The 22,653-nt window shown below is 41.4% G+C and overlaps 8 protein-coding genes across 23 annotated transcripts in view; 3 read left to right on the top strand and 5 right to left on the bottom strand.

Annotated features, from left to right (window-relative positions):
• Positions 1 to 486: 486 nt before the first annotated feature.
• On the bottom strand, positions 487 to 1,824 carry LOC6567851 (E3 ubiquitin-protein ligase RNF113A). The gene is made up of 3 exons (XM_001994298.3): positions 1,696 to 1,824; positions 899 to 1,637; positions 487 to 835 (listed from the first exon to the last, which is right to left on the bottom strand). The coding sequence occupies exons 1-3, from the start codon at positions 1,805 to 1,807 to the stop codon at positions 592 to 594; spliced, it is 1,095 nt and encodes a 364-aa protein (XP_001994334.1). The 5' UTR covers positions 1,808 to 1,824; the 3' UTR covers positions 487 to 591.
• A 325-nt stretch (positions 1,825 to 2,149) lies between these two features.
• Positions 2,150 to 3,216, top strand: LOC6567852 (S-formylglutathione hydrolase). The gene is made up of 2 exons (XM_001994299.2): positions 2,150 to 2,197; positions 2,251 to 3,216. Exon 2 carries the CDS (start codon positions 2,254 to 2,256, stop codon positions 3,109 to 3,111), a length of 858 nt encoding a protein of 285 aa, XP_001994335.1. The 5' UTR covers positions 2,150 to 2,197; positions 2,251 to 2,253; the 3' UTR covers positions 3,112 to 3,216.
• A 509-nt stretch (positions 3,217 to 3,725) lies between these two features.
• LOC6567853 lies at positions 3,726 to 5,626 on the bottom strand. Of its 3 annotated transcripts, XR_004365385.2 has the most exons (4): positions 5,501 to 5,626; positions 4,854 to 5,415; positions 4,279 to 4,775; positions 3,726 to 4,204 (listed from the first exon to the last, which is right to left on the bottom strand). XR_004365385.2 is itself a non-coding variant. In XM_032739961.2 (2 exons), the coding sequence occupies exons 1-2, from the start codon at positions 5,419 to 5,421 to the stop codon at positions 4,555 to 4,557; spliced, it is 789 nt and encodes a 262-aa protein (XP_032595852.1). In that variant the 5' UTR covers positions 5,422 to 5,545; the 3' UTR covers positions 3,726 to 4,554. The 3 variants fall into 3 exon arrangements, 1 of the variants encoding a protein (XP_032595852.1); XR_004365384.2 differs by having other exon boundaries at positions 4,854 to 5,599; XM_032739961.2 differs by having other exon boundaries at positions 3,726 to 4,775; positions 4,854 to 5,545.
• A 1,356-nt stretch (positions 5,627 to 6,982) lies between these two features.
• On the top strand, positions 6,983 to 7,882 carry LOC6567854 (vasotab). Its single transcript, XM_032740366.2, has 3 exons — positions 6,983 to 7,095; positions 7,459 to 7,653; positions 7,719 to 7,882. The coding sequence occupies exons 1-3, from the start codon at positions 7,068 to 7,070 to the stop codon at positions 7,775 to 7,777; spliced, it is 282 nt and encodes a 93-aa protein (XP_032596257.1). The 5' UTR covers positions 6,983 to 7,067; the 3' UTR covers positions 7,778 to 7,882.
• Positions 7,861 to 9,048, bottom strand: LOC6567855 (iron-sulfur cluster assembly scaffold protein IscU). Of its 2 annotated transcripts, none has more exons than XM_032740365.1 (3): positions 8,801 to 9,048; positions 8,199 to 8,663; positions 7,861 to 8,141 (listed from the first exon to the last, which is right to left on the bottom strand). In XM_032740365.1, exons 1-2 carry the CDS (start codon positions 8,885 to 8,887, stop codon positions 8,286 to 8,288), a joined length of 465 nt encoding a protein of 154 aa, XP_032596256.1. In that variant the 5' UTR covers positions 8,888 to 9,048; the 3' UTR covers positions 7,861 to 8,141; positions 8,199 to 8,285. The 2 variants fall into 2 exon arrangements, with proteins under 2 accessions (XP_032596256.1, XP_001994338.1); XM_001994302.2 differs by having other exon boundaries at positions 8,195 to 8,663; positions 8,801 to 9,018.
• A 263-nt stretch (positions 9,049 to 9,311) lies between these two features.
• Positions 9,312 to 10,403, bottom strand: LOC6567856 (ubiquitin-conjugating enzyme E2 N). The gene has a single exon (XM_001994303.3). The coding sequence runs from the start codon at positions 10,120 to 10,122 to the stop codon at positions 9,667 to 9,669; it is 456 nt and encodes a 151-aa protein (XP_001994339.1). The 5' UTR covers positions 10,123 to 10,403; the 3' UTR covers positions 9,312 to 9,666.
• A 52-nt stretch (positions 10,404 to 10,455) lies between these two features.
• On the top strand, positions 10,456 to 13,401 carry LOC6567857 (armadillo-like helical domain-containing protein 3). Its single transcript, XM_001994304.2, has 6 exons — positions 10,456 to 10,744; positions 10,822 to 11,029; positions 11,090 to 11,543; positions 11,613 to 11,987; positions 12,049 to 12,629; positions 12,697 to 13,401. Exons 1-6 carry the CDS (start codon positions 10,691 to 10,693, stop codon positions 13,140 to 13,142), a joined length of 2,118 nt encoding a protein of 705 aa, XP_001994340.1. The 5' UTR covers positions 10,456 to 10,690; the 3' UTR covers positions 13,143 to 13,401.
• A 306-nt stretch (positions 13,402 to 13,707) lies between these two features.
• The window catches only part of LOC6567858 (tight junction protein ZO-3), a 110,510-nt gene continuing 101,564 nt past the window's right edge, over positions 13,708 to 22,653 (bottom strand). For 7 of the 13 annotated variants that reach the window (XM_032740350.2, XM_032740349.2, XM_032740353.2 and 4 more), the window contains 7 exons: positions 22,487 to 22,638; positions 22,325 to 22,424; positions 20,854 to 21,073; positions 20,471 to 20,786; positions 20,003 to 20,135; positions 15,998 to 18,375; positions 14,039 to 14,640 (listed from right to left, as the gene is read on the bottom strand). In XM_032740350.2, the coding sequence (XP_032596241.1) occupies positions 14,417 to 14,640; positions 15,998 to 18,375; positions 20,003 to 20,135; positions 20,471 to 20,786; positions 20,854 to 21,073; positions 22,325 to 22,424; positions 22,487 to 22,638 (3,523 nt within the window). In that variant the 3' untranslated portion in view covers positions 14,039 to 14,416. Of the gene's footprint in view, positions 14,641 to 15,997; positions 18,376 to 19,998; positions 20,136 to 20,470; positions 20,787 to 20,853; positions 21,074 to 21,429; positions 22,100 to 22,324; positions 22,425 to 22,486; positions 22,639 to 22,653 lie in introns of those variants that run through there. The other 6 variants (XM_032740358.1, XM_032740363.2, XM_032740348.1 and 3 more) reach the window with 5 other exon arrangements.

The following is a 22,653-nucleotide window of genomic DNA, read 5'->3' as shown; positions in this document are numbered from 1 at the left end:
CAGTATTGGCCTATTTATGGCACCACTCTACTAATATTAATTCATTGAGATAGTGTCAGCAGTCAGCAAAATTTTCGGATGAGAGTAAGATTGAGAGTATTATTAAATATCACGTTGTGTGGGACTTGAAGACTAGTCTTGACGAGACTACTGTGGTGAGTCCTTTAAGTCTCCACTCAAGAACAAAAAAATGTAATCTACTTAATATTCAATATATAATTAATATATATATTTTTTCATTTTATGGTTTATCTTAGTTGTTTAATGTTTAATTTTCTGTTGTACCTTTTTTTTGTTAGTATTTCTGAGACATCTTTTTTAAATTCAACATTATTCTAAAATGTGAACTATGCTCAAAAATTCAAAATAAAACGAATCCAACAACGTTTTTCTCAGTAGGAACAACAAATACTGACGTAAAAAGAAATTGATATTTGGGCAAATATCCTCAGTAAACAGGCAGAAATTGAGAAATGCATGGTATTATTAAGATAATATTCACTTTTATTGGTAAAAATAATATGTATTAAGAATAATAAAACTTTTCCAACCTAACTATTTAAACAAATTTAAAAACTTATAGCTTAAACGCTAATCAGTATCGCTGTTAGATGAAATTTCCTGCACCTCTTGCTCAGTATTTTTGGCATGTGGACGTTCATGGTCATCATCATCTTCGTCATCATCCAATTCTTCCATTGGTTCCGTTTTCAGGCGTGCTATCAGCTCCTTGGCAGGATTAAATATTCCATTAGTTTGCTGAGAGCAAATAATGCAGCGCTGCGACTTTTTGTAATGCGCCAGCGCACATTTCTCGCAGAAGTAATGTTTGCACCTGAGAAACGTTAATTAAGTTGATTAGCATAACACTCAACGATTGTATGAGCAGTTTACTTACTTTGTGACCACCGGATTTACAAAGCTCTGTCGGCATATGTGACACTTGAACGGCAACGATTCCTCGTCCGAGTGAATCTCGTATTTGTGCTCATCCCCATCGGAGTCACAATCACCGCGCCGTTCCGCCTCATGATCCATTTCCAGCTGCCAGCCGGCCTTGTAATCGCTGCGATCGTGCAAGAACTTGCAGCTGTCACCAAAGCCACAATAACCCGTCTCCTTGTAATCCTTGCAAATATCCGGCTGATAATCCCAGCGTACTGTGGCACGCAAGTGAGCCGGTGCCCGAATTGGTCCACTACGCACCATGCCCGAACTGGCGTTGCCCGCCGCCGTGTCCTTCTTCTTGTAGTACTGCGCATAGTTGTTAATGCCTCGATACAGTTTATCATCCGCCTTGCCCTCCAGCTCCTCATTGATTTTCAGAGAGCGCGCATGGATTGCCTGCGCATCGCGATCCAGTTCTGTGTCCACTTCATTAACACTAGTCGCGCCCTGATCTTGCGGTCCGCTTGGAATCGCCTCGCGTTTTGATTTATACGCCACGCCTACGTCATCGTTGTCCCCGCCCGACTCTGTCCCACTGCCCAATGAATCGGCGCCTTTGGAGCCGGCATCTGGCTTTCGCTTGGCTGACGTTTTGGTACTCTGAAAGTTGGGATTGGTACGCTTCCGTCGGTTTGCGGCACGAGCTAAGGCACTGGTTTTATTTTGCAACTCCTCGTCGCTGCTTTTCGCTGTCGAATTAAATTAATATTACTCGCATTTCATTTTTGCGCCGATTTTGATGTTTACCTGATTCGTTGCTGCTGCTGGTGCTCACTTTTTTCCGTCGCATGCCGGCACCCCTGTTAATATTGCGCTTCTTGAAGCCAAACGTTGAAGTGCTTGGAGCCTCTTCGGACATTATATTACTGATAAATATTAAAATATTAGTGAAATAAACAATACAGTTGGCGGGTTATTTACTTATAAGGTGCTATGCTAAAGTTTAGTGTTGTAAATGAATCCAAATGAAGCATTTTACAGCACTGCTTCAGGGCTGCATTTCAGATCGCTAAACAGCTCTTAGTTCATTCGGCGAACCTAATTTAATAATATTTTGCGATATTAAGCGAATATCATTAGATTCTTCAATTAAATTAATTTAGGATATAATAGAACAATATTGGTAGGATAGTACTGATTTTAAATATAAGTATTGCACATTTTGATGGATCCCTGGTACCGGTATAAGTTGAACTACATTTTAGTTCACTTGCTTCTTTTTAAAAACAAAAACCCAAAATCATCTTAAGTAAGTCAATTCTTTCAGTTATTGCCTAACTCTAAAAATTATTAAAATTGCAGAACATGCAGCTGGAACTAGTGTCCACCACAAAATGCTTTGAGGGCGAACAGCGTGTCTACAAACATCACTCCAAAGTCTTGGATTGCGACATGACCTTTGGTGTCTTTCTGCCAACGGCGGCTGTTGAGGATAAAACCGAATGCCCGGTTCTTTACTTTCTGAGCGGATTGACATGCACCCACGAGAACTTTGTGCAGAAGAGTGGCTTCCAGCAGACCGCTACCAAGCATGGAGTTATCGTGGTGAATCCCGATACATCACCACGTGGAGTAGAACTGCCCGGCCAGGATGATGCCTATGACTTTGGCAGCGGCGCTGGATTCTATGTTGATGCTACCGAGAAGCCGTGGTCAAAGCACTACAAGATGTACAGCTATGTTACCCAGGAGCTGCCCGAACTGATCAATGCCAATTTTCCGACATTGCCTGGCAAGCGAGGCATCTTTGGCCATAGCATGGGCGGACATGGTGCATTGATTTGTGCCTTGAAAAATCCCGGTCTCTATCAGTCTGTCTCGGCGTTTGCACCAATTGCAAATCCCTCGGAATGCCCCTGGGGACAGAAAGCCTTTGCCGGCTATTTGGGCACCAACAAGGCCGACTGGCAACTGTGGGATGCCACCAGCCTGGTCTCGAAATATGCCAGCACACCGCAGGAGCTGTTCATCGACCAGGGATCCGCCGACAACTTTCTGACCGGCAAACAACTGTTGCCAGAGAATCTGTTGGCGGCCGCTGCTGGCAACGATCACATTCAGACCATATTCAAGCAGCGCGAGGGATACGATCACAGCTACTTCTACATCGCCACTTTCGTTGCCGAACACATCGAATACCACGCCAAGTTGCTAAAGGCCTGAACTGAAAAATCGAAGTTGTCGTCAAGTGTTGCGTGTTGCATGTTGCATGTCAAACATACCCACACATAATTATATACGCAAATAAAATTTGTACATTTGAGCATATTTCTCTATCGATTTACTGCTACTACATGCTGCAGCCATTGCCAAACGTTTATCCGGCAAACATAATTTCGCAACTGTTTGTAATGCATATGTTGTTGCTGCAGCACTCAAGAATATATCTTCCATTTTAAATTATAGTTCATAAATGAATTTATAATGCAGTTTAGTTGTCGGTCGGGTGACTCCAGTCTGCAAGGGTGTATAATATTCGAAGTGCTTGCAACTTTTCTTCTTAAAACTTATATGAACATAAAAAACTTTTCTTTCTTTACCTTAAATATCTTGCCAAATCAAATATATATTTGTTGAAGTTTTTAACACAATACTATTTATTCGTATTTGAAGTAATAAACGCAGTAATGGAGATAATACAATACTGATGGAAATTGTGAGCATATTTCACTAGAGAACATGCCTTCTTCTATCTCTCGCAGCGAGAGAATTTGTTTAATCGATCAGATTTGTAATGCAATCAGCTCTTAGTCGATACAGAAAATAAAAAACGATTATTTATTTAGTCACAAATATTGTGTACTTATATCTTTATTTGGGTTCAATAACAAATGCATAATTATTTTGTTTATGAAATTATATCGATTATTCTTTCCAAAATCAACAATAGAAACACATATAAATATATATATAGAAGATGCCTCTTTGGGAGTTATGATAGAAATACATACCGTCGTTTCAAGCCTGACTGTCCACCACTTTGAACAATGTAAACAAACATCAAACATCGATCAATTGTGTGATCAAAAATCATCTGCAACATGTCAGAATCCAAATAAATTAGTATGGTTTTTGTAACTTTTTCAATATACCAAAAAAAAACAAATCGAACGAGAACAAAGCCTTCGTATTGTATGAAATACACTTGAAGTCTGCAGCTCATCAGGAGATCCTTCCATGAGGACAATTTATATAAGTGTGTGTATATAGGAGAAATCCGTTAGATTTCGAGTGTCGTCTTTAATTGTGGCCGCAGCTGAAAGAGTGGGACAACAAGATGATCATAGACTCAATTGGAACTTTTCTTTTGCAACCTTCGATCGAACCCACCTTGAAATATTCTCATTTGCGAGCTGGATCCAAAAAAGAACCCAACGCGCCTCTCCAAATTGGCCTGAAATTCTGAAATTATGAAGCAAAAATTTATACATCGATGACAAAGGCGGGTTTTCTATCATAAACTCTCCACGGGCTATAAACTAATTGGATACACAAAAGTCGTCATAATGGAAAGAATTATATCGATTCACAGAATAAAGAATTGTGTGCCTTAATCTAACGTAATACTTAATAAAAACATTAATATTAATTAATATATATTTTTTTCTATAGACTTGCAAGATATTCGTCGCCTGCGGCGTCGATCAAGAAATCCTCATCTTGCAGGAGCTGCGTGGGCGGAGTGCGACTGGAACTCCATTCGTAGTTGGGACTCCAATCGATTTGCGCAAACTTATTGAAGTAGCTGTGCTCGTCAATAATGTCCACTGGCTGCAGAGGAAGCTGCTCCAGTTCATTCTTATACTCCGCTGGCGAAGTGTGATAATCTGTTAATAAATCATCGATAAAATCATTCCATGAACTTGTTGGCGTCTCATTTATAAACTGCTCTTCGGCTACACTACCATTGTTCTTCTCGGCACTCATCAACATCGTCTCCATTGGATTCGGCTCGTAGCTGCTGCTGCTCGAATACGTTGAGATTAGGGAACCCTCGGGAGAAGTTGCTCTGTTGATTTGGATATCTCTGTTGTCTGGCGATGAAATCTGCACGCTTTTTTTGCGCTCTTTGTAGTGTGTCCTTCCCAGTGTGTCCTTGAGATATGTGCACTCCTTCTCGAGCTTTTGCGTTAGCTTGAACTGCTTTTTTAGCGCTTTCAGCAGGGATCTGTTGGCGCTGCGCGTCTCGTGCAGCTCCCTTTCCACGGACTCCATGTACGCCTTCTTCTTGCGGCGATTCTCCCGGGCGAGCAACGCATTCCGATTGTAAACGTTGGGATCGGGTCGCCTTGTTGGCAGTCGAGCTGCTGTTCCCGCCGCTTTACGTTTGCCGCCCGTGCAGCTCTCTGCATCTTTGGCAAGTCCAGGGGATGGGAGATAGAAGTCGCTATCGCTGTCGTTGTTAGAGCTGCTTAGATCAACACTCGACGATTTGCATTGGTATTGAGCGACCAATTTCATAAATTCCTCCATTTTTCGAATTTTGCAAGCAGTTAAAATGTTTACTAAAATGTGCTCTATTTCTCGGATAGACCCTTTTCTTGTACTTTACCTTTTCAACATTCAAAATTAGCTCTATCAAAGTATGTATTAATTTGTACTATGCCAGAAAAAAAAACTTTCTTCCCTATTGTGAAATTGCAAACGTTTTGAGCGAAAAATGACGCATCGCCTTTGTGAAAACTAGAGACGTGAAAAACATCGCAATACCGATATATCGCACGTTTGATTATCGATACTCGAGGTTGATATCGATAGACAAGCTTAGTTATTCACATTTTAAAGATATTTTATAGTTACACGGTTTTACTTTGTGCTTTTTTCGTTTGATTTTAAATATTCTCATAATTTGTTGAGAATAAGCATTATATAGCAAAGGGACTATCATCCTTTGAATATAAAATTATTAAATATTATAGGCCTCAAAAAATTTTAAAATCGTTTAATTCAGTGTAACAATTGCCCAAATAAACTTGTTCGATCCAAAAGAAAAATGTTTAAAATTATTAATTTTAATTGAAAATGTAATATGGTTCAATTCACCGATTATCATAATCGTGGCAACTTCAAGGTTAGCACAGCGATGTTATTTTTTTTACCAAAAATATAGGAATAATAATGATAAATAAACAAAATAATACTGATCTGCCTTGAAAGAGAATAACTTTCTTATCCCTGCCATTTTCTTAATTGTGTATGAAACCGTGCACCTTAAAGATTAAGCATCTTGTATTATGACTCTTAATTGTCAATATGTGCAAAATTTTAATGAGTGGCATGACATCACTCATCTTGAAATGCTCTTCTCACAAACAAGACCATTAAATTAGAGCAATAAAGACTTACTTGTAGTGAGTAAATAATGTCACGTGAACTGGATTCGAGGGGAATATTCCCGTTAGTTGCACACGATGCGCATGCAAATGTATGTAAAAATTTGATCATTTGTTTTATTTCCCTTTCGAGTGAAGCATAAGAATGACAAACGGTAATCCAAGCACAGTGGGTCAAAATTACATTTTAAAATAGCTGACAATAAAAATACTAAGCTACTAATTAATAAATAGCACACCGAAAAATATGTCAATTAGATGAAACGCCTTCATCTTCGCTAATTGGATCGCTAAATGCATACATTCGTTATCCACCCACATCTTCGGACAAAAGGGTAAAATGTCAGCAATAATTTGACGCGTGTCTGTCAAATGCCGCCCATTCCTATTTCCCGACTTGCGATTGGATGGGCCCATTAACTGGTCACTTGCTGTCTGCCGTCGTTACTCCCGTCATTGCCATTTTTACCTCTACCAATACAGCTGAACGAATGAATGAATGCACTTCAAGCTCAAGTCTACTTATTTAATATATGTACACCAATTTAACAGTGGGCTGAGTGATTCCCATCAGCACACTAAATATATATATAGTCTAAATCACATCTATGTATGTGTTAGGTGTGTGTGTGTGTGGCTATTGTTCAATGCGAGCTTGACATATGTATATAAAGGTGATAAATCTCACTGGAGCTCAGTTCTATTCTAACTCGTCTCAAAGCCGGTTTACGTGAAATTTTGTGTATTTTGTTTGCGACTTTTTTCTTGGAATATTGGATATATAAAATGCGTTTCGCTCTGCTTACCATTCTGGGTAATTTATTATTTATTATCAGACTGGAATAAATAAATTTTTAATATGGATAAAAACAGAAAGAAAAAAAACATTGACCAATCAGCAGTTCTAATCAAGATATAATACAATTTCTATAATAATAACCATGACTTTGGAATATTTGTTATATATGTACTTATATTGCCTATATGTAAAATCTTTTTACTTACACTCTTGATAACCAAACCATTTTTAATAAACATAGATTAAAATACACACAAATATAACACTCATACACTGACCTTACTGACAGCTCTCCAGATAAGGAAAATACAGTTTATATATACATACATATATATGGCTTATTTGATGAAACTGAAAGAACTAACTGTTTTTTCGTAGCTCTCTGCCTGTTGGCATTCGTCGTTGGCAGCCCTGCCAAGGATACGAAGAAACAGGCCGACAGCTGTTCGCGGACCTGCGGCGATGACTATTCGCCCGTCTGCGCCAAGGCCAGGAACAGCAGCAAGGAGCGTCTAATAACTTTTGGCAGCCAGTGCGTCATGTCCAACTACAATTGCCAGCATGCCGATGATCGTAAGCATTTTGGCCGACATTTTATTCAATGGCTGCTATAAATAATTATTTATATTTACTTGCAGCATTTGAAGTCAAGTCAAAGGGCGAATGCGGCGGCGGGGTCAGCGTGCGTCTCTCTTAAGGTTAAGATCCATTGAGCAGGACAAAAACACTCTTTACAACTTACTATTTGCAACATGTAACATTATTTAACAAATAAAACGGTTTTATATTCACGATCGATAAACACTTTATTTAATATTCAAACATTTGGTGTATAAACTATAAGCTTTTGTTTTGCATAACTTTAAAATTTAAATGGCATCCGCTCGACACAAACTGTTATTTGAGAGCCAACAGTTAGTTAGCTTCCGTACACACACGCAAGATCAAACACACACACACGCATACTTTAATAATCATTCACGCACGCATCGCTCAGATAAGTTCAGTTCCATCTATTCCTCATTGTTATTCCACTTTCCACACTGGTCAGAAATCACACCCTGTAATACAATGGATTAATGATTTACATACAAGCACATAGTATCACACATACTTACAAAGCCTAAAGCCCAATATATAATTTATATGTATGTATGTAAATTGCTATCATAGTAGAATATATATATATTTGTATTTATGGCGATTTATTGCGCCTCCTTCTTCTGCTGCTTGACCTTATAGTCGGCCAAAGCAGCCTTGATGGCATCCTCGGCCAGCATGGAGCAATGCAATTTGACGGGAGGCAAACGCAGCTCCTTGGCAATATCCGTGTTCTTCAGTTTGCCTGCCTCATCAATGGATTTGCCCTTAACCCACTCCGTGGCCAACGAGCTGCTGGCGATTGCCGAGCCGCAGCCAAAGGTCTTGAATTTGGCATCGATGATTTTGCCATTCTCATCCACTTTGATCTGCAGTTTCATCACATCGCCGCAGGCAGGAGCTCCAACCAATCCGGTGCCCACGCTGACATCCTTCTTGTCCATGGAGCCCACGTTGCGGGGATTCTCATAGTGCTCGACGACCTGTCAAAAAATACAGTCATATCTCTGTACATGTTTTTCTTATCTTTGATTTATCAATAAACGATGTAAATTCATTCATGTATAATATATAAAAGATATTACGAAAGAACTTTTATGAGTTACATTTTGAAACTTACATTCTCATGGTATAATGCCACTGGCACGCTCTGCACTCGACGCAGCTGCGCTTGTAGAAGTCGGGAGGAGTTACGGATCAGAGACATACTTGTTTCGAGAGTGTACTTGATGCAAAACAATTGATTATTATCTGATTTGTTGTGAAATATGAAAGGCTGCCCAGAAGAATGAGAGAAGGGTCGAAATCAAACACACGGTTTACTGCGTAGTTTTTATCGAACTAGTTCCAGTGTGAGCCCTCTTATTCCAATTGAACCTGTTCATAGAAGCTTTCCCAGTCCCAGTAAGGAAAGTAAATTAACCTTTATATTAAGAGTATTTATATTTACATGCATGTTTCCATAAATGTGAGTCATTTCTGTATTTGATGTTTACTTTCTAGTTTAATATAGTCTTCGATTGTTGCCTTTCTCTAAATAGATGGAGAGTTGCTTGCTCGTGACACGAAATGCAAACAATCCATATTTATGCTAATCAATTGCAATCATTTCAGACAAATAACGATGAGTGTTTATTTTTCAATACGCACATAATTTATTGGAAAAAATAAAATGCTTGATTTTACATCGAATTTAGCATTAATTCGTTTATTATATAAGTAGCACTATCATTATATGTATGTATTTATGTATCTCTGCACTGCTCCATCCACAAATATCGCATTGACATCAACTTATTTAAATATACAAAAAAAAATAATAATATTATGTGTGTATGTTATCGGTTTTGTTGGTTGCCTGCATGCATTGCTTGTGGGTGGGTGGGTGTTTGGTTGATGCGAAGGACGTCTCCACTTCACCCACTCTCCCCTCCCCCCAAGAAATTAGCTACCGCCCTGTGAGTAGAATTTTTCGAGCAGGACTCTTCAGTCTTCGACAGCGTATTTCTGGGTCCATTCGCGAGCATTGCGTATGGCTTCCGCCTCGTTGACCTTCCACAGCTCGGCGACATCGTTGGCTAGCGGATCATCCGGATTTGGTGCACTGAGCAGCGCCTGAATTGAGAGCAAAATGGTGCGAATCTGCAGTGCCGGACTCCACTTGTCCTTGAGCACATCCAGACAGATGCGACCGAGACGATCGATGTTCGGATGATAGATCTTTGTGATGAAACGCACCTTGGGCGCCGACATCGGGTAGTCTTCGGGCAGGAAGAGCTCCAGCTTGAAGACGCCGCCCTCGAAGGGGGAATCGTTTGGACCGGCGACGACTACGTGAAAATAGCGCGCGTTATTCTCATCGGGAATCGCATTGATGCCGGGCACCGGCTCCTGCATCAGACGCTGCGTCTCCTTGATAATGCGACGTGGCAGACTGGACATGTTTTTTTTTAGATTCTCTTCTCTCTTCACTTTTTTTTTGTCGTAAGTTGTTGTTTTTGCTGCTGCTTCTTTCTGCGGCTGATTGCTGCTTGATGGTTGAAACAGAGCAATTATATTCGATCACAAAATAATTGGATTGCACCGGATTAACGCTGCGCTATTGAAATGGACATGTGAATATTGCAATGATGGCTGTGCAAATATTATTATTTCTAATTTGTTCGAGCGTTTTTATAAAAGCAAACTAGCCTGTGTCCCTAAAACTTGAACAAAAAAACTAGTTCACAAAATGGAATCGAATTGCACAACAGCTGTGAGGCGAGCCGCCAGTGTTGGAAAGCGTGTCTCGCAACAGTCTGCATCAATCCGCAATCTGTTCACACGTTTCAACATTCATTCATTCAATAATCCATCCAGTTGATTGGCCTGAGCGTGTATTGGATGCGAGTTCCGATTGCCGATTGCCGATGTCAAACTGCCAGCAAGAATAGCAACAAAGGGCTGACGACTCCCAACTCCCAAAAAGCTGACTAATTACCACTCAAACAACTCAGATAACAACAACAACATGACGTCACGGAAGCGAAGCGGCAGTGGATCAACGAAACGCCCCAAGGAAAAGGTTTGCACTAATTTCCTTGGTTGCTCGATTTAACCCAGTTGGACTTTAATTTGGGTGCATCTTAAAATCTGCTTAAGGTTGTTTATATATATGAGCTGCTGTGCCGCGGCGAGGATCCCAGCGCCGATAGCCCAGAGTTTTGGAATGAATTCTTCTTGCTGCAGCCCAATTTTGAATCACTCGAGGATCAGATCAGCAAACTGAACAGCGAACAAGTTCAATTGGTGAAGCCGAACTTGAACACCCTATTCCAGAAATGCATCGAAATGCTGGACACAGCCAAGGGTAAGTGAATTCTGTTGTCGCCGATGCAGCTATTTAAATCATATGCTCCACCACACCTAGAGGATCATCCGAAGCGTTTGTGCAACAGCTTGCAGACATTATGTTCGCTATTTTATGGCATATTCAAGAAGTGCAGCACGGACGCCAGCTTAAGCCTACTGAACGAGATATTTGGCCACGAGGCAATGGACGATTGGCTGAAACTGCTGATGAAGCACTGCAATTGCATTCTGCTGGGCGATGTCACCGAAAATGCCCGGTTCATGTGCCTGAAACTGTTGCTGGTGCTGGTGACGGGCGCAGATGTGGGGCAGAATATGCTTTTCGAGTACCTGATGATGCACAGCCTGTTCGATGCCTTTGTGCGTCTTCTCAGCGATCCCACATTTCGGGCACAGCATGGACACGATATCGTCATACTGCTGACCATTCTGGTCAACTATCGCAAGCACGAGGCCACCAATCCCTACGTGGTGCAGCTCTCCATTCTCGCCGACGAGCTGGCCTTGAATGGGTAACTAGAAATAACTATTGTTTGTGTGATACGATATAAGTATAACATTTTTATCGTTGTGTCTTTCAGTTATGGTCAAATGATATCGCAGTCGCTGATTGATTTTTGCCGCCAGTACATGCAGAGTTTGAACAATGTGCAATCGTCGTCGTGGTTCTCCTCGCTTTCGAATATGGTTGGCAACATGTTCGTCTCGGATGAGGGCTGCGAGCGTGTCCAACAGATTAAGGCCAACAATGGCCTGCTGCTGGCCCTCTATGAGGCAGTGCATCTGAATCGCAATTTCATTACGACGCTGGCGCACACCCAGGCGGAGTCGAGTGCACCGCCCTCGCCCAGCAACACTTTGAGTCTGACACAACCGGTGCCTGATCTGGCCAATGCGCCAATCATCGACATGACCCAGTATCCCACAAATCTGCTCGTGGCCGTCTTTCAATATTGGTTAGCTTCACTTATTATTATAATTGTACCCTTGATTGCTTATGATCTCTCTTTTCTGCAGTTCGATTGTCATGCAGGATAATAAGAATGAATCGAGCATTGCCAATTTGAAGCTGTGCTTCCTGATACTCACCTGCATATCGGAGGATCAGTATGCCAACTCAATGATGCATGACAACAATTTGACGTTCAAGGTGATGCTGCATCGTGCCCAGATGCGCCATCGCAAACTCAACGTGGATCGGGTGGGCAAATCGCAGCCATTGGCTGCCACTTTACTTGATCTGCTCGTGGAGTTCATTGTGTCGCATTTAATGAAGAAATTTCCCATGGAGCTGTATCTGCTGTGCATTGGTGTCATCCATCGCATTCTGTGCTATCAGAAGCGTTGTCGCGTCCGGCTCAACTATCCGTGGAAGGAGCTGTGGTCGGCACTGATTGGTCTATTGCGCTTCCTGGTCAACCAGGAGCAGACGCTGGTCAAGAAGTGCAACATCTTTCACTTGTCGCTGCAGGTGATCAACATATTCAATCTGTTCATCACGTACGGCGACACATTCTTGGCCACAACAAATAGCTACGACGAGCTGTACTACGAGCTAAATCGGGAGGAAAAAGTATTCACCGAAATCCATGCCATGGGTATGCGAATTAATTTAAATTCACATTACTTAGCTTAACCGTTTGATTTGTTTCGTAATCTTTGCAGTTTTGCGGTATACGACGATGCCGGAGTGCGAGTTTAAAGATGATGTTATTAAACTATTGAATGCTCTGGTTAATATACTCGCCATTGTTAAACACTTCCAGAACAAGATCAAGGAGTGGCTGGCCGAGCAGGGCCTGTCCACGCCCACGGAGGAGCAGATCCTTGATGTCGTTCGCAAGAATTATGACCTAACGCTCAAGCTGCAGGACTCGCTGGATCAATACGAACGTTATGCTGAGGCGCCGTTGCACAGCAGCTTCTTTCAGGCCATGGTCCGCGATGTGGTCAATGATACACGCAAACATATATACGGCTATGTTAAGGAGGCTGTCTCCGTTATACCAGAACAGGAGGTGCTGATGGCAACAACTGTAGCCACAACCATCGCCACAACAACCAGCACCAGCACCACCCCCTCAACACCGACGACTGCGCCATCCGCGTAGGAGCCACCTGACTCCAAGACTGTTACCATTGTTACCAATTTAACTGGGCGTTTAGTCATGTAATTCTATCCTTAACTCTCCAATCTCTGGAAGCCGACACTCGATGTTAATCTATAAGATTAAAAGTGCTTTTGCCAGCTCTTGTTACATTTCGTTGTCAAGCAGTGCACCTATACCTAAATATACATACATCATTATATATATAAATATATATGTGTGTAAATTACATACACATGAAATACATACGCATATGCCTACAGCTGCTATTTGTCATTCTGAATGTATTTAAAATATATATTTCGCATATTTGTCTACATTTTCAATGATCGACTTTTACTAATATGTAGCTGTAACAAAAGGAGTCCTTGTGTTGGCTCCTCAAATTACCCTATAATCCTTGATTACATTCCAGTCCAGCCATTTCTCTCGTCGCCAACATATTTCAGCAGACTAATTTCTGCAATATTTTCAATCGCCCTAAAAGTAGGCTATATAATTTGTTGTCCCGAACATTTTGACTATAAAATAATATAAAAAAATAATTGAACAAAACACATATTGTTAATTTATTTGTTGATGCTCCTTTATTTATTCCCAAGCTTTCTAATTGTATATCATTCATTTCTAATACAAAAATGTGAATATTTGTATATGTATATATATATATATATACTAATTTTGTTGGCTATATGGTTTATGTAGTTAATATAAAAGTATTTTATATGTATAACTTTTGTATACAAAAAATTTGCACACTATTTAAATTTGCAATGCAATAAAATGGGTCACAAATAAAAAAACAGTTTGCAAGTCGCTTAGAATGAAATATTTTCGATTTGAGTACAATAATGTAAACTTTTAAAATACATACATAGTAATAAATGTAAATAAATTTCTTTAAAATATACAATTTGTTTGTTATCAAACTATATGCTAAAAATTTTATACAGAATTTTTTGTTGCTTTTGCTTAGTACAATTTTTAACTCGTTCGCTTATTTTATACGACACTTGGTTCAGAAGCAATCGATCACTTAAAGGCACAATTAACAAACAATATTAAGTTAAATTAATTTTATTATAAGCAATGCCTAAGTTGCTATTATTATTTGTTGCGCTCTTGTCGTGGAATTCTGGCTTAATGTGTAATTTAATGAAATTATTTACAATCGATTAAATGTTTATTATTCGGTTCCTTCCATGTGTGTGGGTTTTTGTGTGTTTTATGATGAGCTACTAGCTCTCTATAAATATTTAACCATAGTGCTATTCGGCCTAGAAGTGATCCACCTTGACGGACACTGTGTGAGCAGCCGCATTGCTGGGCAGATCAATGTTGTCCCATTCGGTGTGCAGGTTCTTCTCACTGTCGGTGGCCTTCAGCGCCAGACCCAGCGATGCGGTGCGTCCGGCACAGTGCGGTATATTGAGTGTAACCGGCACCAGAAACTCAAGGCCCTGCGGCCCGCACATGACGAGTGGCGATAACATCGTTTCACCTGTGATGGAAATCATTTGACATTGATTAGAACTCGTTTCTTGCCAGTTAGAAGTAGATCTGATTGCAAATAGAAATGCGAGTGTTGGTGTGTGTGTATTTCTTTTCTTTAGAATAGCAAAATAGTAAGATTTTAAGTGTTACTGGCAGTGAAGAAGTAAGTGGATAATATATATATAGAGTGTAAATAGCATAACAATTCAGCATTCAAATAGATAGTTGTAGTAAAAAACAAATACGGGTAGTAGATAGTTATAATAATAAATAAAAAAATACCTTTTGTTGCCTAAGGAATGGAAATATTATTACCGTTTCCAAGAGAATACATCTATTAAGATTTCTGATTTGAAATTTAAATATTAATTGCAGTATTTAATTTTAAGAAATGTGACTTTATCTAAGTTCTGAGGTACTTTTCCTATTTTAACTTTAGAACTTTACAATTGTAAACTGTTTGATTTAAGGAAAGATAATTGTTTGAAAATGATTATTCATGTAATTGTTTCTTGCCTAGAATTAAATAACTGATTTGTGATTGAAACTAATTATAATAAAGAAAATATTGAATTTCGAAATGTTTCATATTTAAATTACTTTCTTATTTAGGCAAAAACAAAATTAGAATATTAAAATAAAATAGATTGACTTATTTATTATTTATTACATTAGACCACTATGCATACAATAAATTGTTTGTTATTATGTTTATTGTATGCTTAGTGATGGAACCCTTTGCTCGTTTAATCTTCATATATTTTTCTCATAAAAAGGCGTTCTGCATTTTGTTGAGATATAGGGAAAATGTGTGTGAAGTTTATAAGCAGGTGCAATTGAGAAAATGTGAGTTATTAAATTACTTCTTTCACCAACTAGTAACTACAAATCAACCGAGATTAGAAACATGCAAGACTAATTCAAAAATAAATAAACACCAGCTAAAGAGTTAGATTTAGATTAATAATACAATACAGATACAGAAAACCATTTCTAGATTGATTTTCAAAGAGAGGCAAACATTTCAGTTAAAAGCAGATGAATATACAATTATAAACAAAAAATATCCATAAAAATCCAAAAATATATAAATATTTATATACATTGCAAGCAAAACTAAAGATAAAAAATATGTATATATATATTTAGGAACATGTGAATTTGCTTTAGTAAAAATATTTGCTTTGTTTTCTTTTTATGCATATTATATTTGTTGTTGTTGTTGTTGCTGTTGCAGTTGTTGTTGTTGCTGCTGCCGCAGTTTGCAAGAGGTGGTGAAGGTGGGTGGAAGGTACAAACAACACAATACGAGCATTACGAGCAAATACGGGACTAGAGAGTAGACTAGAGTTAGTTAGACCAACCATTTTCCATGTCGAGCGGTGGTCCACCAACTGCTTGTCCCATGCGCGGATCGCTGACCGTAAAGTAGATCTCCTGGCGCACTCCCGATGGTATCGCACCCGGCGGTATCTGCAGCGAGACGTGCCACAGTTTGTCGGCCAGAGTGCCACCGCCGGAATCAAAGAAGCCACGCGTCGTGCTCGGCTCACGTGGCAAGCTGGGAAATGGACCAGTAGCCGTAGCAGTGGCAGCAGCAGCAGCAGCAGCAGTAGCCGAAGGAGCAGCTGCAGGCGGACTACTAACTGGACCCGCAATGGGCAGCGACATGTTGCTGCTAAATGGAGTGCTGGTGGCATTGGGCGGACCCACCGGCAAACTGGCCTGCGAGGTGTACTGCGTCTCAATGGAGGTGCAACTGTCGCCGATGGGTGCCGTGGGCGGCGGACCCGTCCGCTTCAGTATGTTGGAAATGTGAAAGGGCGCACGTAGAGCACGTGGCGAGGCGGCCGCCGAGGAGGAACTGGCCGGAGTAGCTGGCTCTGCACACGGCAATGGGCTTATCTGATCGGTGGCCTCGAAGACGTCGTCGGAAATGTTTTGCGTTTCGCTAACCAACATGGCCTCATTGTGCTGCTGACGATTCTCAATTGTGGTCGGTTGCTCTGCTGGCTCTGCAGAGCTATCTGCCTCCTGATCCAGTTCCGGATCCGCCTGCTGCTCGGCATCGTCATCGATTTCAGCCTGCACCAGTGGCGCTTGGCCTGGCTTGGCGGGCATCAGTGTCGTATTCTCGATGATCGTATCTGAGGATTTCTGCAGGTCCGAGCGACTCAGCGTGCTATCCAACGCATCCTCGGGCTGCACATTATTGATCTCCACCAGCACCTGCTCGGTTTTGCACACCTTCTCCTTCTTCTCGTCCGTCTCATTCTCGCGCGACTGCAGGATGCTCTCCTCGCGCGTCTCATAGATGGGCGCCGGGCGACCCATGTCCCGCTTGGAGACATATATCGGCTCCGCCATGCTGTCGAGTGCCTCGCGTCGCGTCTGATAGATCTGGTCACGGAGCTGGGTGCGCGTCGCCTCCCGTCGCGTCGGATAGTTGCCGCCATCGGAACGTTCGGAGCGCTCCTCGGAGCGATCATCGGACTGACTGCTGCTCTGCGCACTCAGCTCCCGTTCCATGTCCCGCTTGCCCTGGATGATGCGCTCCTGCATCTCGCGCTTGGACTGATACAAATGATTCCGTTGCATCTCGCGTTGCATTTCGCGACGTGACTGATACATCGGCTCCATCGGCTCCATCGGCGGCTCCTCGCCACCCTGCTCATTGGCAGCGCCGGGGTAGAAGCGTCGGCGGGTCATCACCTCTGAGTTGGGCGCTCGTCGCTTCTGCTCCATATAGGCTTCGTGGCGTGTCTGATAAATCTCCTGTTGTTGCGACGAATGCTGCTGTTGCATCGGCATCTGTCGTCTGCCAGGTGCGGCTGCACCACGATCAGCTGTTGTGGTGCTGTGACGTCGCACAATGCGTCGTCCACCATTGTGTCCGCTGTTCGCTGCCGCCTCTGCCTCGGCCTGGCGACGTTCCAGATCGATGCAGGCCCGATTCGCATAGAGATCATATTGATCATAGCCGGCATAGCCGTTGTTCTGCGGCCGCGGCTGTGTGCCGCCAATATTGCCATAGATATCCTCACTCTCCAGATTCTGATACGTGCTGTTCATCATCATCATCTCCTGCTGTTGCTGCTGCTGCTGCTGGTGCTGCTGCTGTGGATAAGGAGTGCGATAGTAGGCGTCACCAGGTGGCGGCAATGGCGGACGTTCGTCAAAGCCAGCCGGATAGGTGGGATACTCGTCCGGGTAATAGGGCCGTTGGACGCCACGCTCCAGCATCGATTGCTGGCGACGCACACCCTTCGGTTTCCGCTCCGGCTCCACCATGCTGTTCATGCGGCGCAGCGGTCGCGTGGTTTTCATTAGGGCATTCTTCAGGGCTGCCAGTGGGCTCTTTAGCACCGATTTCTTCTTCGTCTTGTGTGGGGGCAGCGGTGGCGGCAGTGGTGGCATCTCTATGCCGTGCTCATCATAGTACAGCTCCTGCGGATGCAACTGCTGCTGCTGCTGCAGCTGCTGATCGTGCTGCTCGTGGCGCCTATAGCCACGACTGCCTGTACCGTAGTGACTGTAGTAGTTGGGATCCTGTACATGCGGCGGACGCTCATTTGGATAACGTGGCGCGGAACGCGAACGTTGCATTTGATGGGGAGGGGGATGGGGAGAGGGGTGCTGATAGGGATGTGGGTGTTGTTGCTGTTGCTGTTGCTGATGAGGACCGGGTGGTGGCATGGCATAATAATCATCGTAGCAGCGCGCATCGTATGGCTCCATTTCGCTAGAGTTTTTGAATTTTATATGTTTTTTTTTGAGTGTATTGTTTGGTGGTTAGCAGAAAGTTTTTGTTGTGGTGCTAAAACGCTTTGGGGAAACAATACTACAAATTGGAACTGGATAAAGACCCTAACGAATGCGGCCCAAGATGAAATTTCTTCTTTCGTTTTAGAAATTATAATTTTTATAAATTCCATTTGGCAACTTGCATAATAATCCAAATTATACCATTTTTAAGTTTAGGTATTTTCGCTTCTAATTCAATTCAATATCAATGTTTTTTTTTAGAGATCTTAGTTATTCGGAATTAAATTCATAGAATCGTGTTAATCGAATTAATTAATTTTCACGAAATTGTTGCCATTTTCGTTTCAATCTTTTGGAAATATATTTAAATATAGTTTAAATTGAGCACACAAATTGAAATGAAAATAAATTTCCAGCCTGAACCGCAATCTTTTTGAAGTCCCTTTTTTTATTAACTGTTTCGCGAATTTCTGCAAATCTTTCGCAAAAACACACAAGCGCATAACAAAATTTTTTGTATAAATAAGTCAAATAAATACTTATTTGATTTTGCAAAATAACCAAATTGCAGAGTAAATTGTAATTAAACAACAAAAAAATACCATTTACCATGTTTAAGTATTTAATTGAAGCAGCATTTATGAGAATACTAAATGTCAATTAGTTGTTGTTTTTTTTGTTGGGTGTTAGTTTTAAGCGTAATTATAATTGTATTGTGGTTTTTTATGTTTGTTTTTTTATACCCAAAACCATCGATTCAAATACACAAAAGTATTGAACTCTAATTGAAGAAAATAGTTCAGAAATGGAAAAATGCTCGAAGCAAAGATTATGTAAAGTGTATGTAGAAATTCTAGAATAATAAAGATACTAATGTAGAACTGTTGTTTATGGCAAAAAAGTTAACCCGAAAAATGTTTTATTTTCGTTATTTTTTTTTTTATCAGCGCGAAGCGTTTCAAATGATTTTTTGTTGTCAGCTTGCAAATATGTTAAGCATTTTGGTTAATAATTTTGGTTATTGCAAAATACAATAATTATTTATGCGTCTCTAATTTAAATCAAAAAATATTGCATCTTTCGATTTTCGATTTTTTTTTGTGCGTTTTGTGAAAAGGTTGCGACAAAATTTCCAATTGTAATTAAACATTATAATGACCAGCAACCGCATGAATATGAATATATACGTGGCAGTAACAAGAGCTTCGATTGAATGACTGACTGATTAAACTGATTGACTGATTGACTGATTGCTTGCTCTTGTCAAATTTTAAATCACACAAAATGGCATATAACAAAAATAAAAACATTTTTCGTTAACAGAAATGTGGAGCTTGGACAGAGTACAGAATATGGAGTTGTGTTCGGAGTTATGTGTAGAGATGTGTGCTTTAGCTCAAGTCTCAAAAGGTTCTCTTTCAGACACACAACCAATCACACACATACACACACACACACACACTTGTAAACACACTCACTCACAGCTGGCTAAACTGTTGAAATTCTCAATATATTTGTGGATATGTTTCTTTTTTTTGGGGGGGAGGTTGGGGAATGGAAACATTGAGTGTATGCAAGTGGGTCAGTAATGGATGTGCACTTACCTCATGTTGTGATGGTGCCCCACAGCGGCGCCGATTTGCGGCTTACGATACAGCTCAAAGGCAGAGCCGCGCTGCTCCCGACTGCCAGCCAGGTCGAGTGCATGTCGCTCGGGTGTATGGGGTGGAAGATTACCTGCGGGAATTACGAATAATGGGTATAAGTTAGCACAGAAATAGAATTTTCAATTTGAAATCACAAACTAATATTAAAAATAAAATAAAATAAAATAGACATTCAGCTTATTTATTAACAGTTAGAGGTATTATAAATTTATACTATTTATTTTTTCTACTCATTCATTTCAAAATTCAACTTATATAAATTATTTCTTTTTTGTTTTACAATAAACAATTAGGCAAGTTGGAAGAATGAAAGATTTTGAAGCTGTGCTTCTTTAGTAGATTGGGTTCAATATGCATATAATTTTAGTTTCTTTACGGTTCATTAATCCCAATTCCACAACTCACCTATTGGCGGTGGCATGCCTCGATGTGGTGCTATGTAGGGTCCAGTGCCACTTCCACCATTATAGTGGTGACTGTTGCCACTGTAGCCATTAGCTTGTGGATACTGCTGTTGCTGCTGCTGTTGTTGTTGTTGTTGCTGGGACGGAGCCTGGCCATAGTTGCCATTGCTGGCAACGTAGGTGGGCTGCTGCATGTGTCCATTGCTGGGTTGGCCCTGATGCGGTGAGCCGGGCGCCGGCGTCTGTTGGCCATAATGATGATGCGAGGGCGTTGGCGGATAGTAGAAGCCATTGGGTGAACGCGGCGAGCCCGAGTCCTGCAATAGCAAAAAGCTAATGAGTGGAAAGGTCTTTCGCGGTAATTCGTTTAGTTAATCTACTTACGCCATTCTCCCAGGGTGTGGTGCCACCACTGCCGCTGCTGCCGCCGCTCTGCACGGGTGGTCGATAGTTTTTGGGCTTGGGCGGCGGCACTGGCTTGAACGGACCGCTGCCATTGCTACTGGGCGTGGCACTGCCATTCGTTGGCCCGCCATTTGGCGGCTGACCGTGCGGATTCTTCGGCAATTTGCTGTAGTCCGCCTGCGACACGGAGTTGTTCCGGCTGCGATTTGTTGGTGAAATAGTTGTGGTTTGCGGGACGTGACAGGCGGGTGGTGTTGGTTGTTGTGGTTGTGTTTGTGGTTGTAGTGGCACATACAGGTGTTGTGATGCGTGTTCGAGTTCGTGTTTAATTGATAGCGTATAAGAACAAATTGTATGAATCGTGTTGTTGTTGTTGTTGATGGGCACAAAACATAAGCAAGAAAGAGAAAAAATTGGACATAATTATAGGACATGTGTGTGTGTGATAATAAACTATGTACTTATGATTAGATCTGATAAATATATATATATATATATATATATGTACTACAATATCTTCAATGACTCAACTGACAAGAACACAACACAAGTTGATACTTTGAATACAGTTATCGTTTATTGCACAGTAGACAAGATGGGGACTTTTTGCTCTATTTGTTGTTTATATACACGCTTGGCTATGAGGATGCAAGGTATGGAAGGATGCAGTATAAAAAACAAAATAAAAAAGGATTTTTTAAACATTAAACGCATTTTATTAGGTAATAAGCAAAAACAATAGAATGACTTGCCAACAAATAGGAATGGTAAATGCTTTGTGATAAATGTGACTCGCAAATATTTAAAAGAAAATATTGAGGAATATTGACAAAATGACAAACAGGCAGTTAACAATCTGCTGCACTTCTGCAATGGGAATATGATAAATGGACACAACTATTTATGGTTCTTATCGGGTTTACATTTGCTGACATTGGTGCAATATCGTATATGGAATATAAAGATCGTTCAGGTTTTCGTTGTGGACACTTTTTAGACGAGCGTATCGTAGGCCGAGACAGTTGCTGGCAACATGGGCGACATATGGAGGCGTGGCGCAGCAATCGGCCTGCGACTCCAGTAGCCCAAGCCCGGTGCAACTGCATCCTGGTTGCCCAGTCGCCCGGGCAGACCATTCAGCTGCAGCACTGTGGGCGGCTGTGTGCGATGCGATGGGAATTTCAAATGCAAGTGTTGGGCATGGGGATTATGCAAATGGTAGCGTCTACATGGACGACAAGGACAAGGACAACGACAACGACAAGGCAAAAGCGACAAATTGAAAAGTTACAATCGATTTTGTATTTACGAATTTGTTGCGAATCGTTTGAAAATGCATGCGAAATGGTCGTAAACATAAGAGGAAGAGAGAGTTAGAGTTTTTTATGGTTTCCACACATCTTGCAAAGGAATCAAAAGGAAAAAAATGTGGACAATGAATTCAAATTACCTATATTTGCCGTAATCGGTTTTGGTTTCCACTAATGGCTTGCGTGGACTGCTATCCAAGCCCAGATTCGAGGGCCGCTGCGGCGTGCCATTGCGTGGATCTAGAAAGTAATCACAAACAGACAGTTAATACTTGCAGGATATAAACAGCTGGCCCACTTACCAATGTTACGGGACGCATTCATCTCGTTGTAGAGTGGCCTGCCGGGACTGCTTTGGCGATTCAGATCGTTGGCCGCTGCAAAGGCGCGGTGCTCGTGCGGCACGGATCGACCATAGTCATGGGGCTGACCAACAGGCGGCAAAGGACGACCACTGGAAAAATGATAA

The sequence above is a fragment of the Drosophila grimshawi genome, unplaced genomic scaffold (assembly GCF_018153295.1).
Source record: "Drosophila grimshawi isolate 15287-2541.00 unplaced genomic scaffold, ASM1815329v1 contig_311, whole genome shotgun sequence".
NCBI classification, from domain to species: Eukaryota; Metazoa; Arthropoda; class Insecta; order Diptera; family Drosophilidae; genus Drosophila; species Drosophila grimshawi.
Note: the sequence above shows the minus strand (reverse complement) of the source record. Positions and strands in the feature narration are given on the sequence as shown.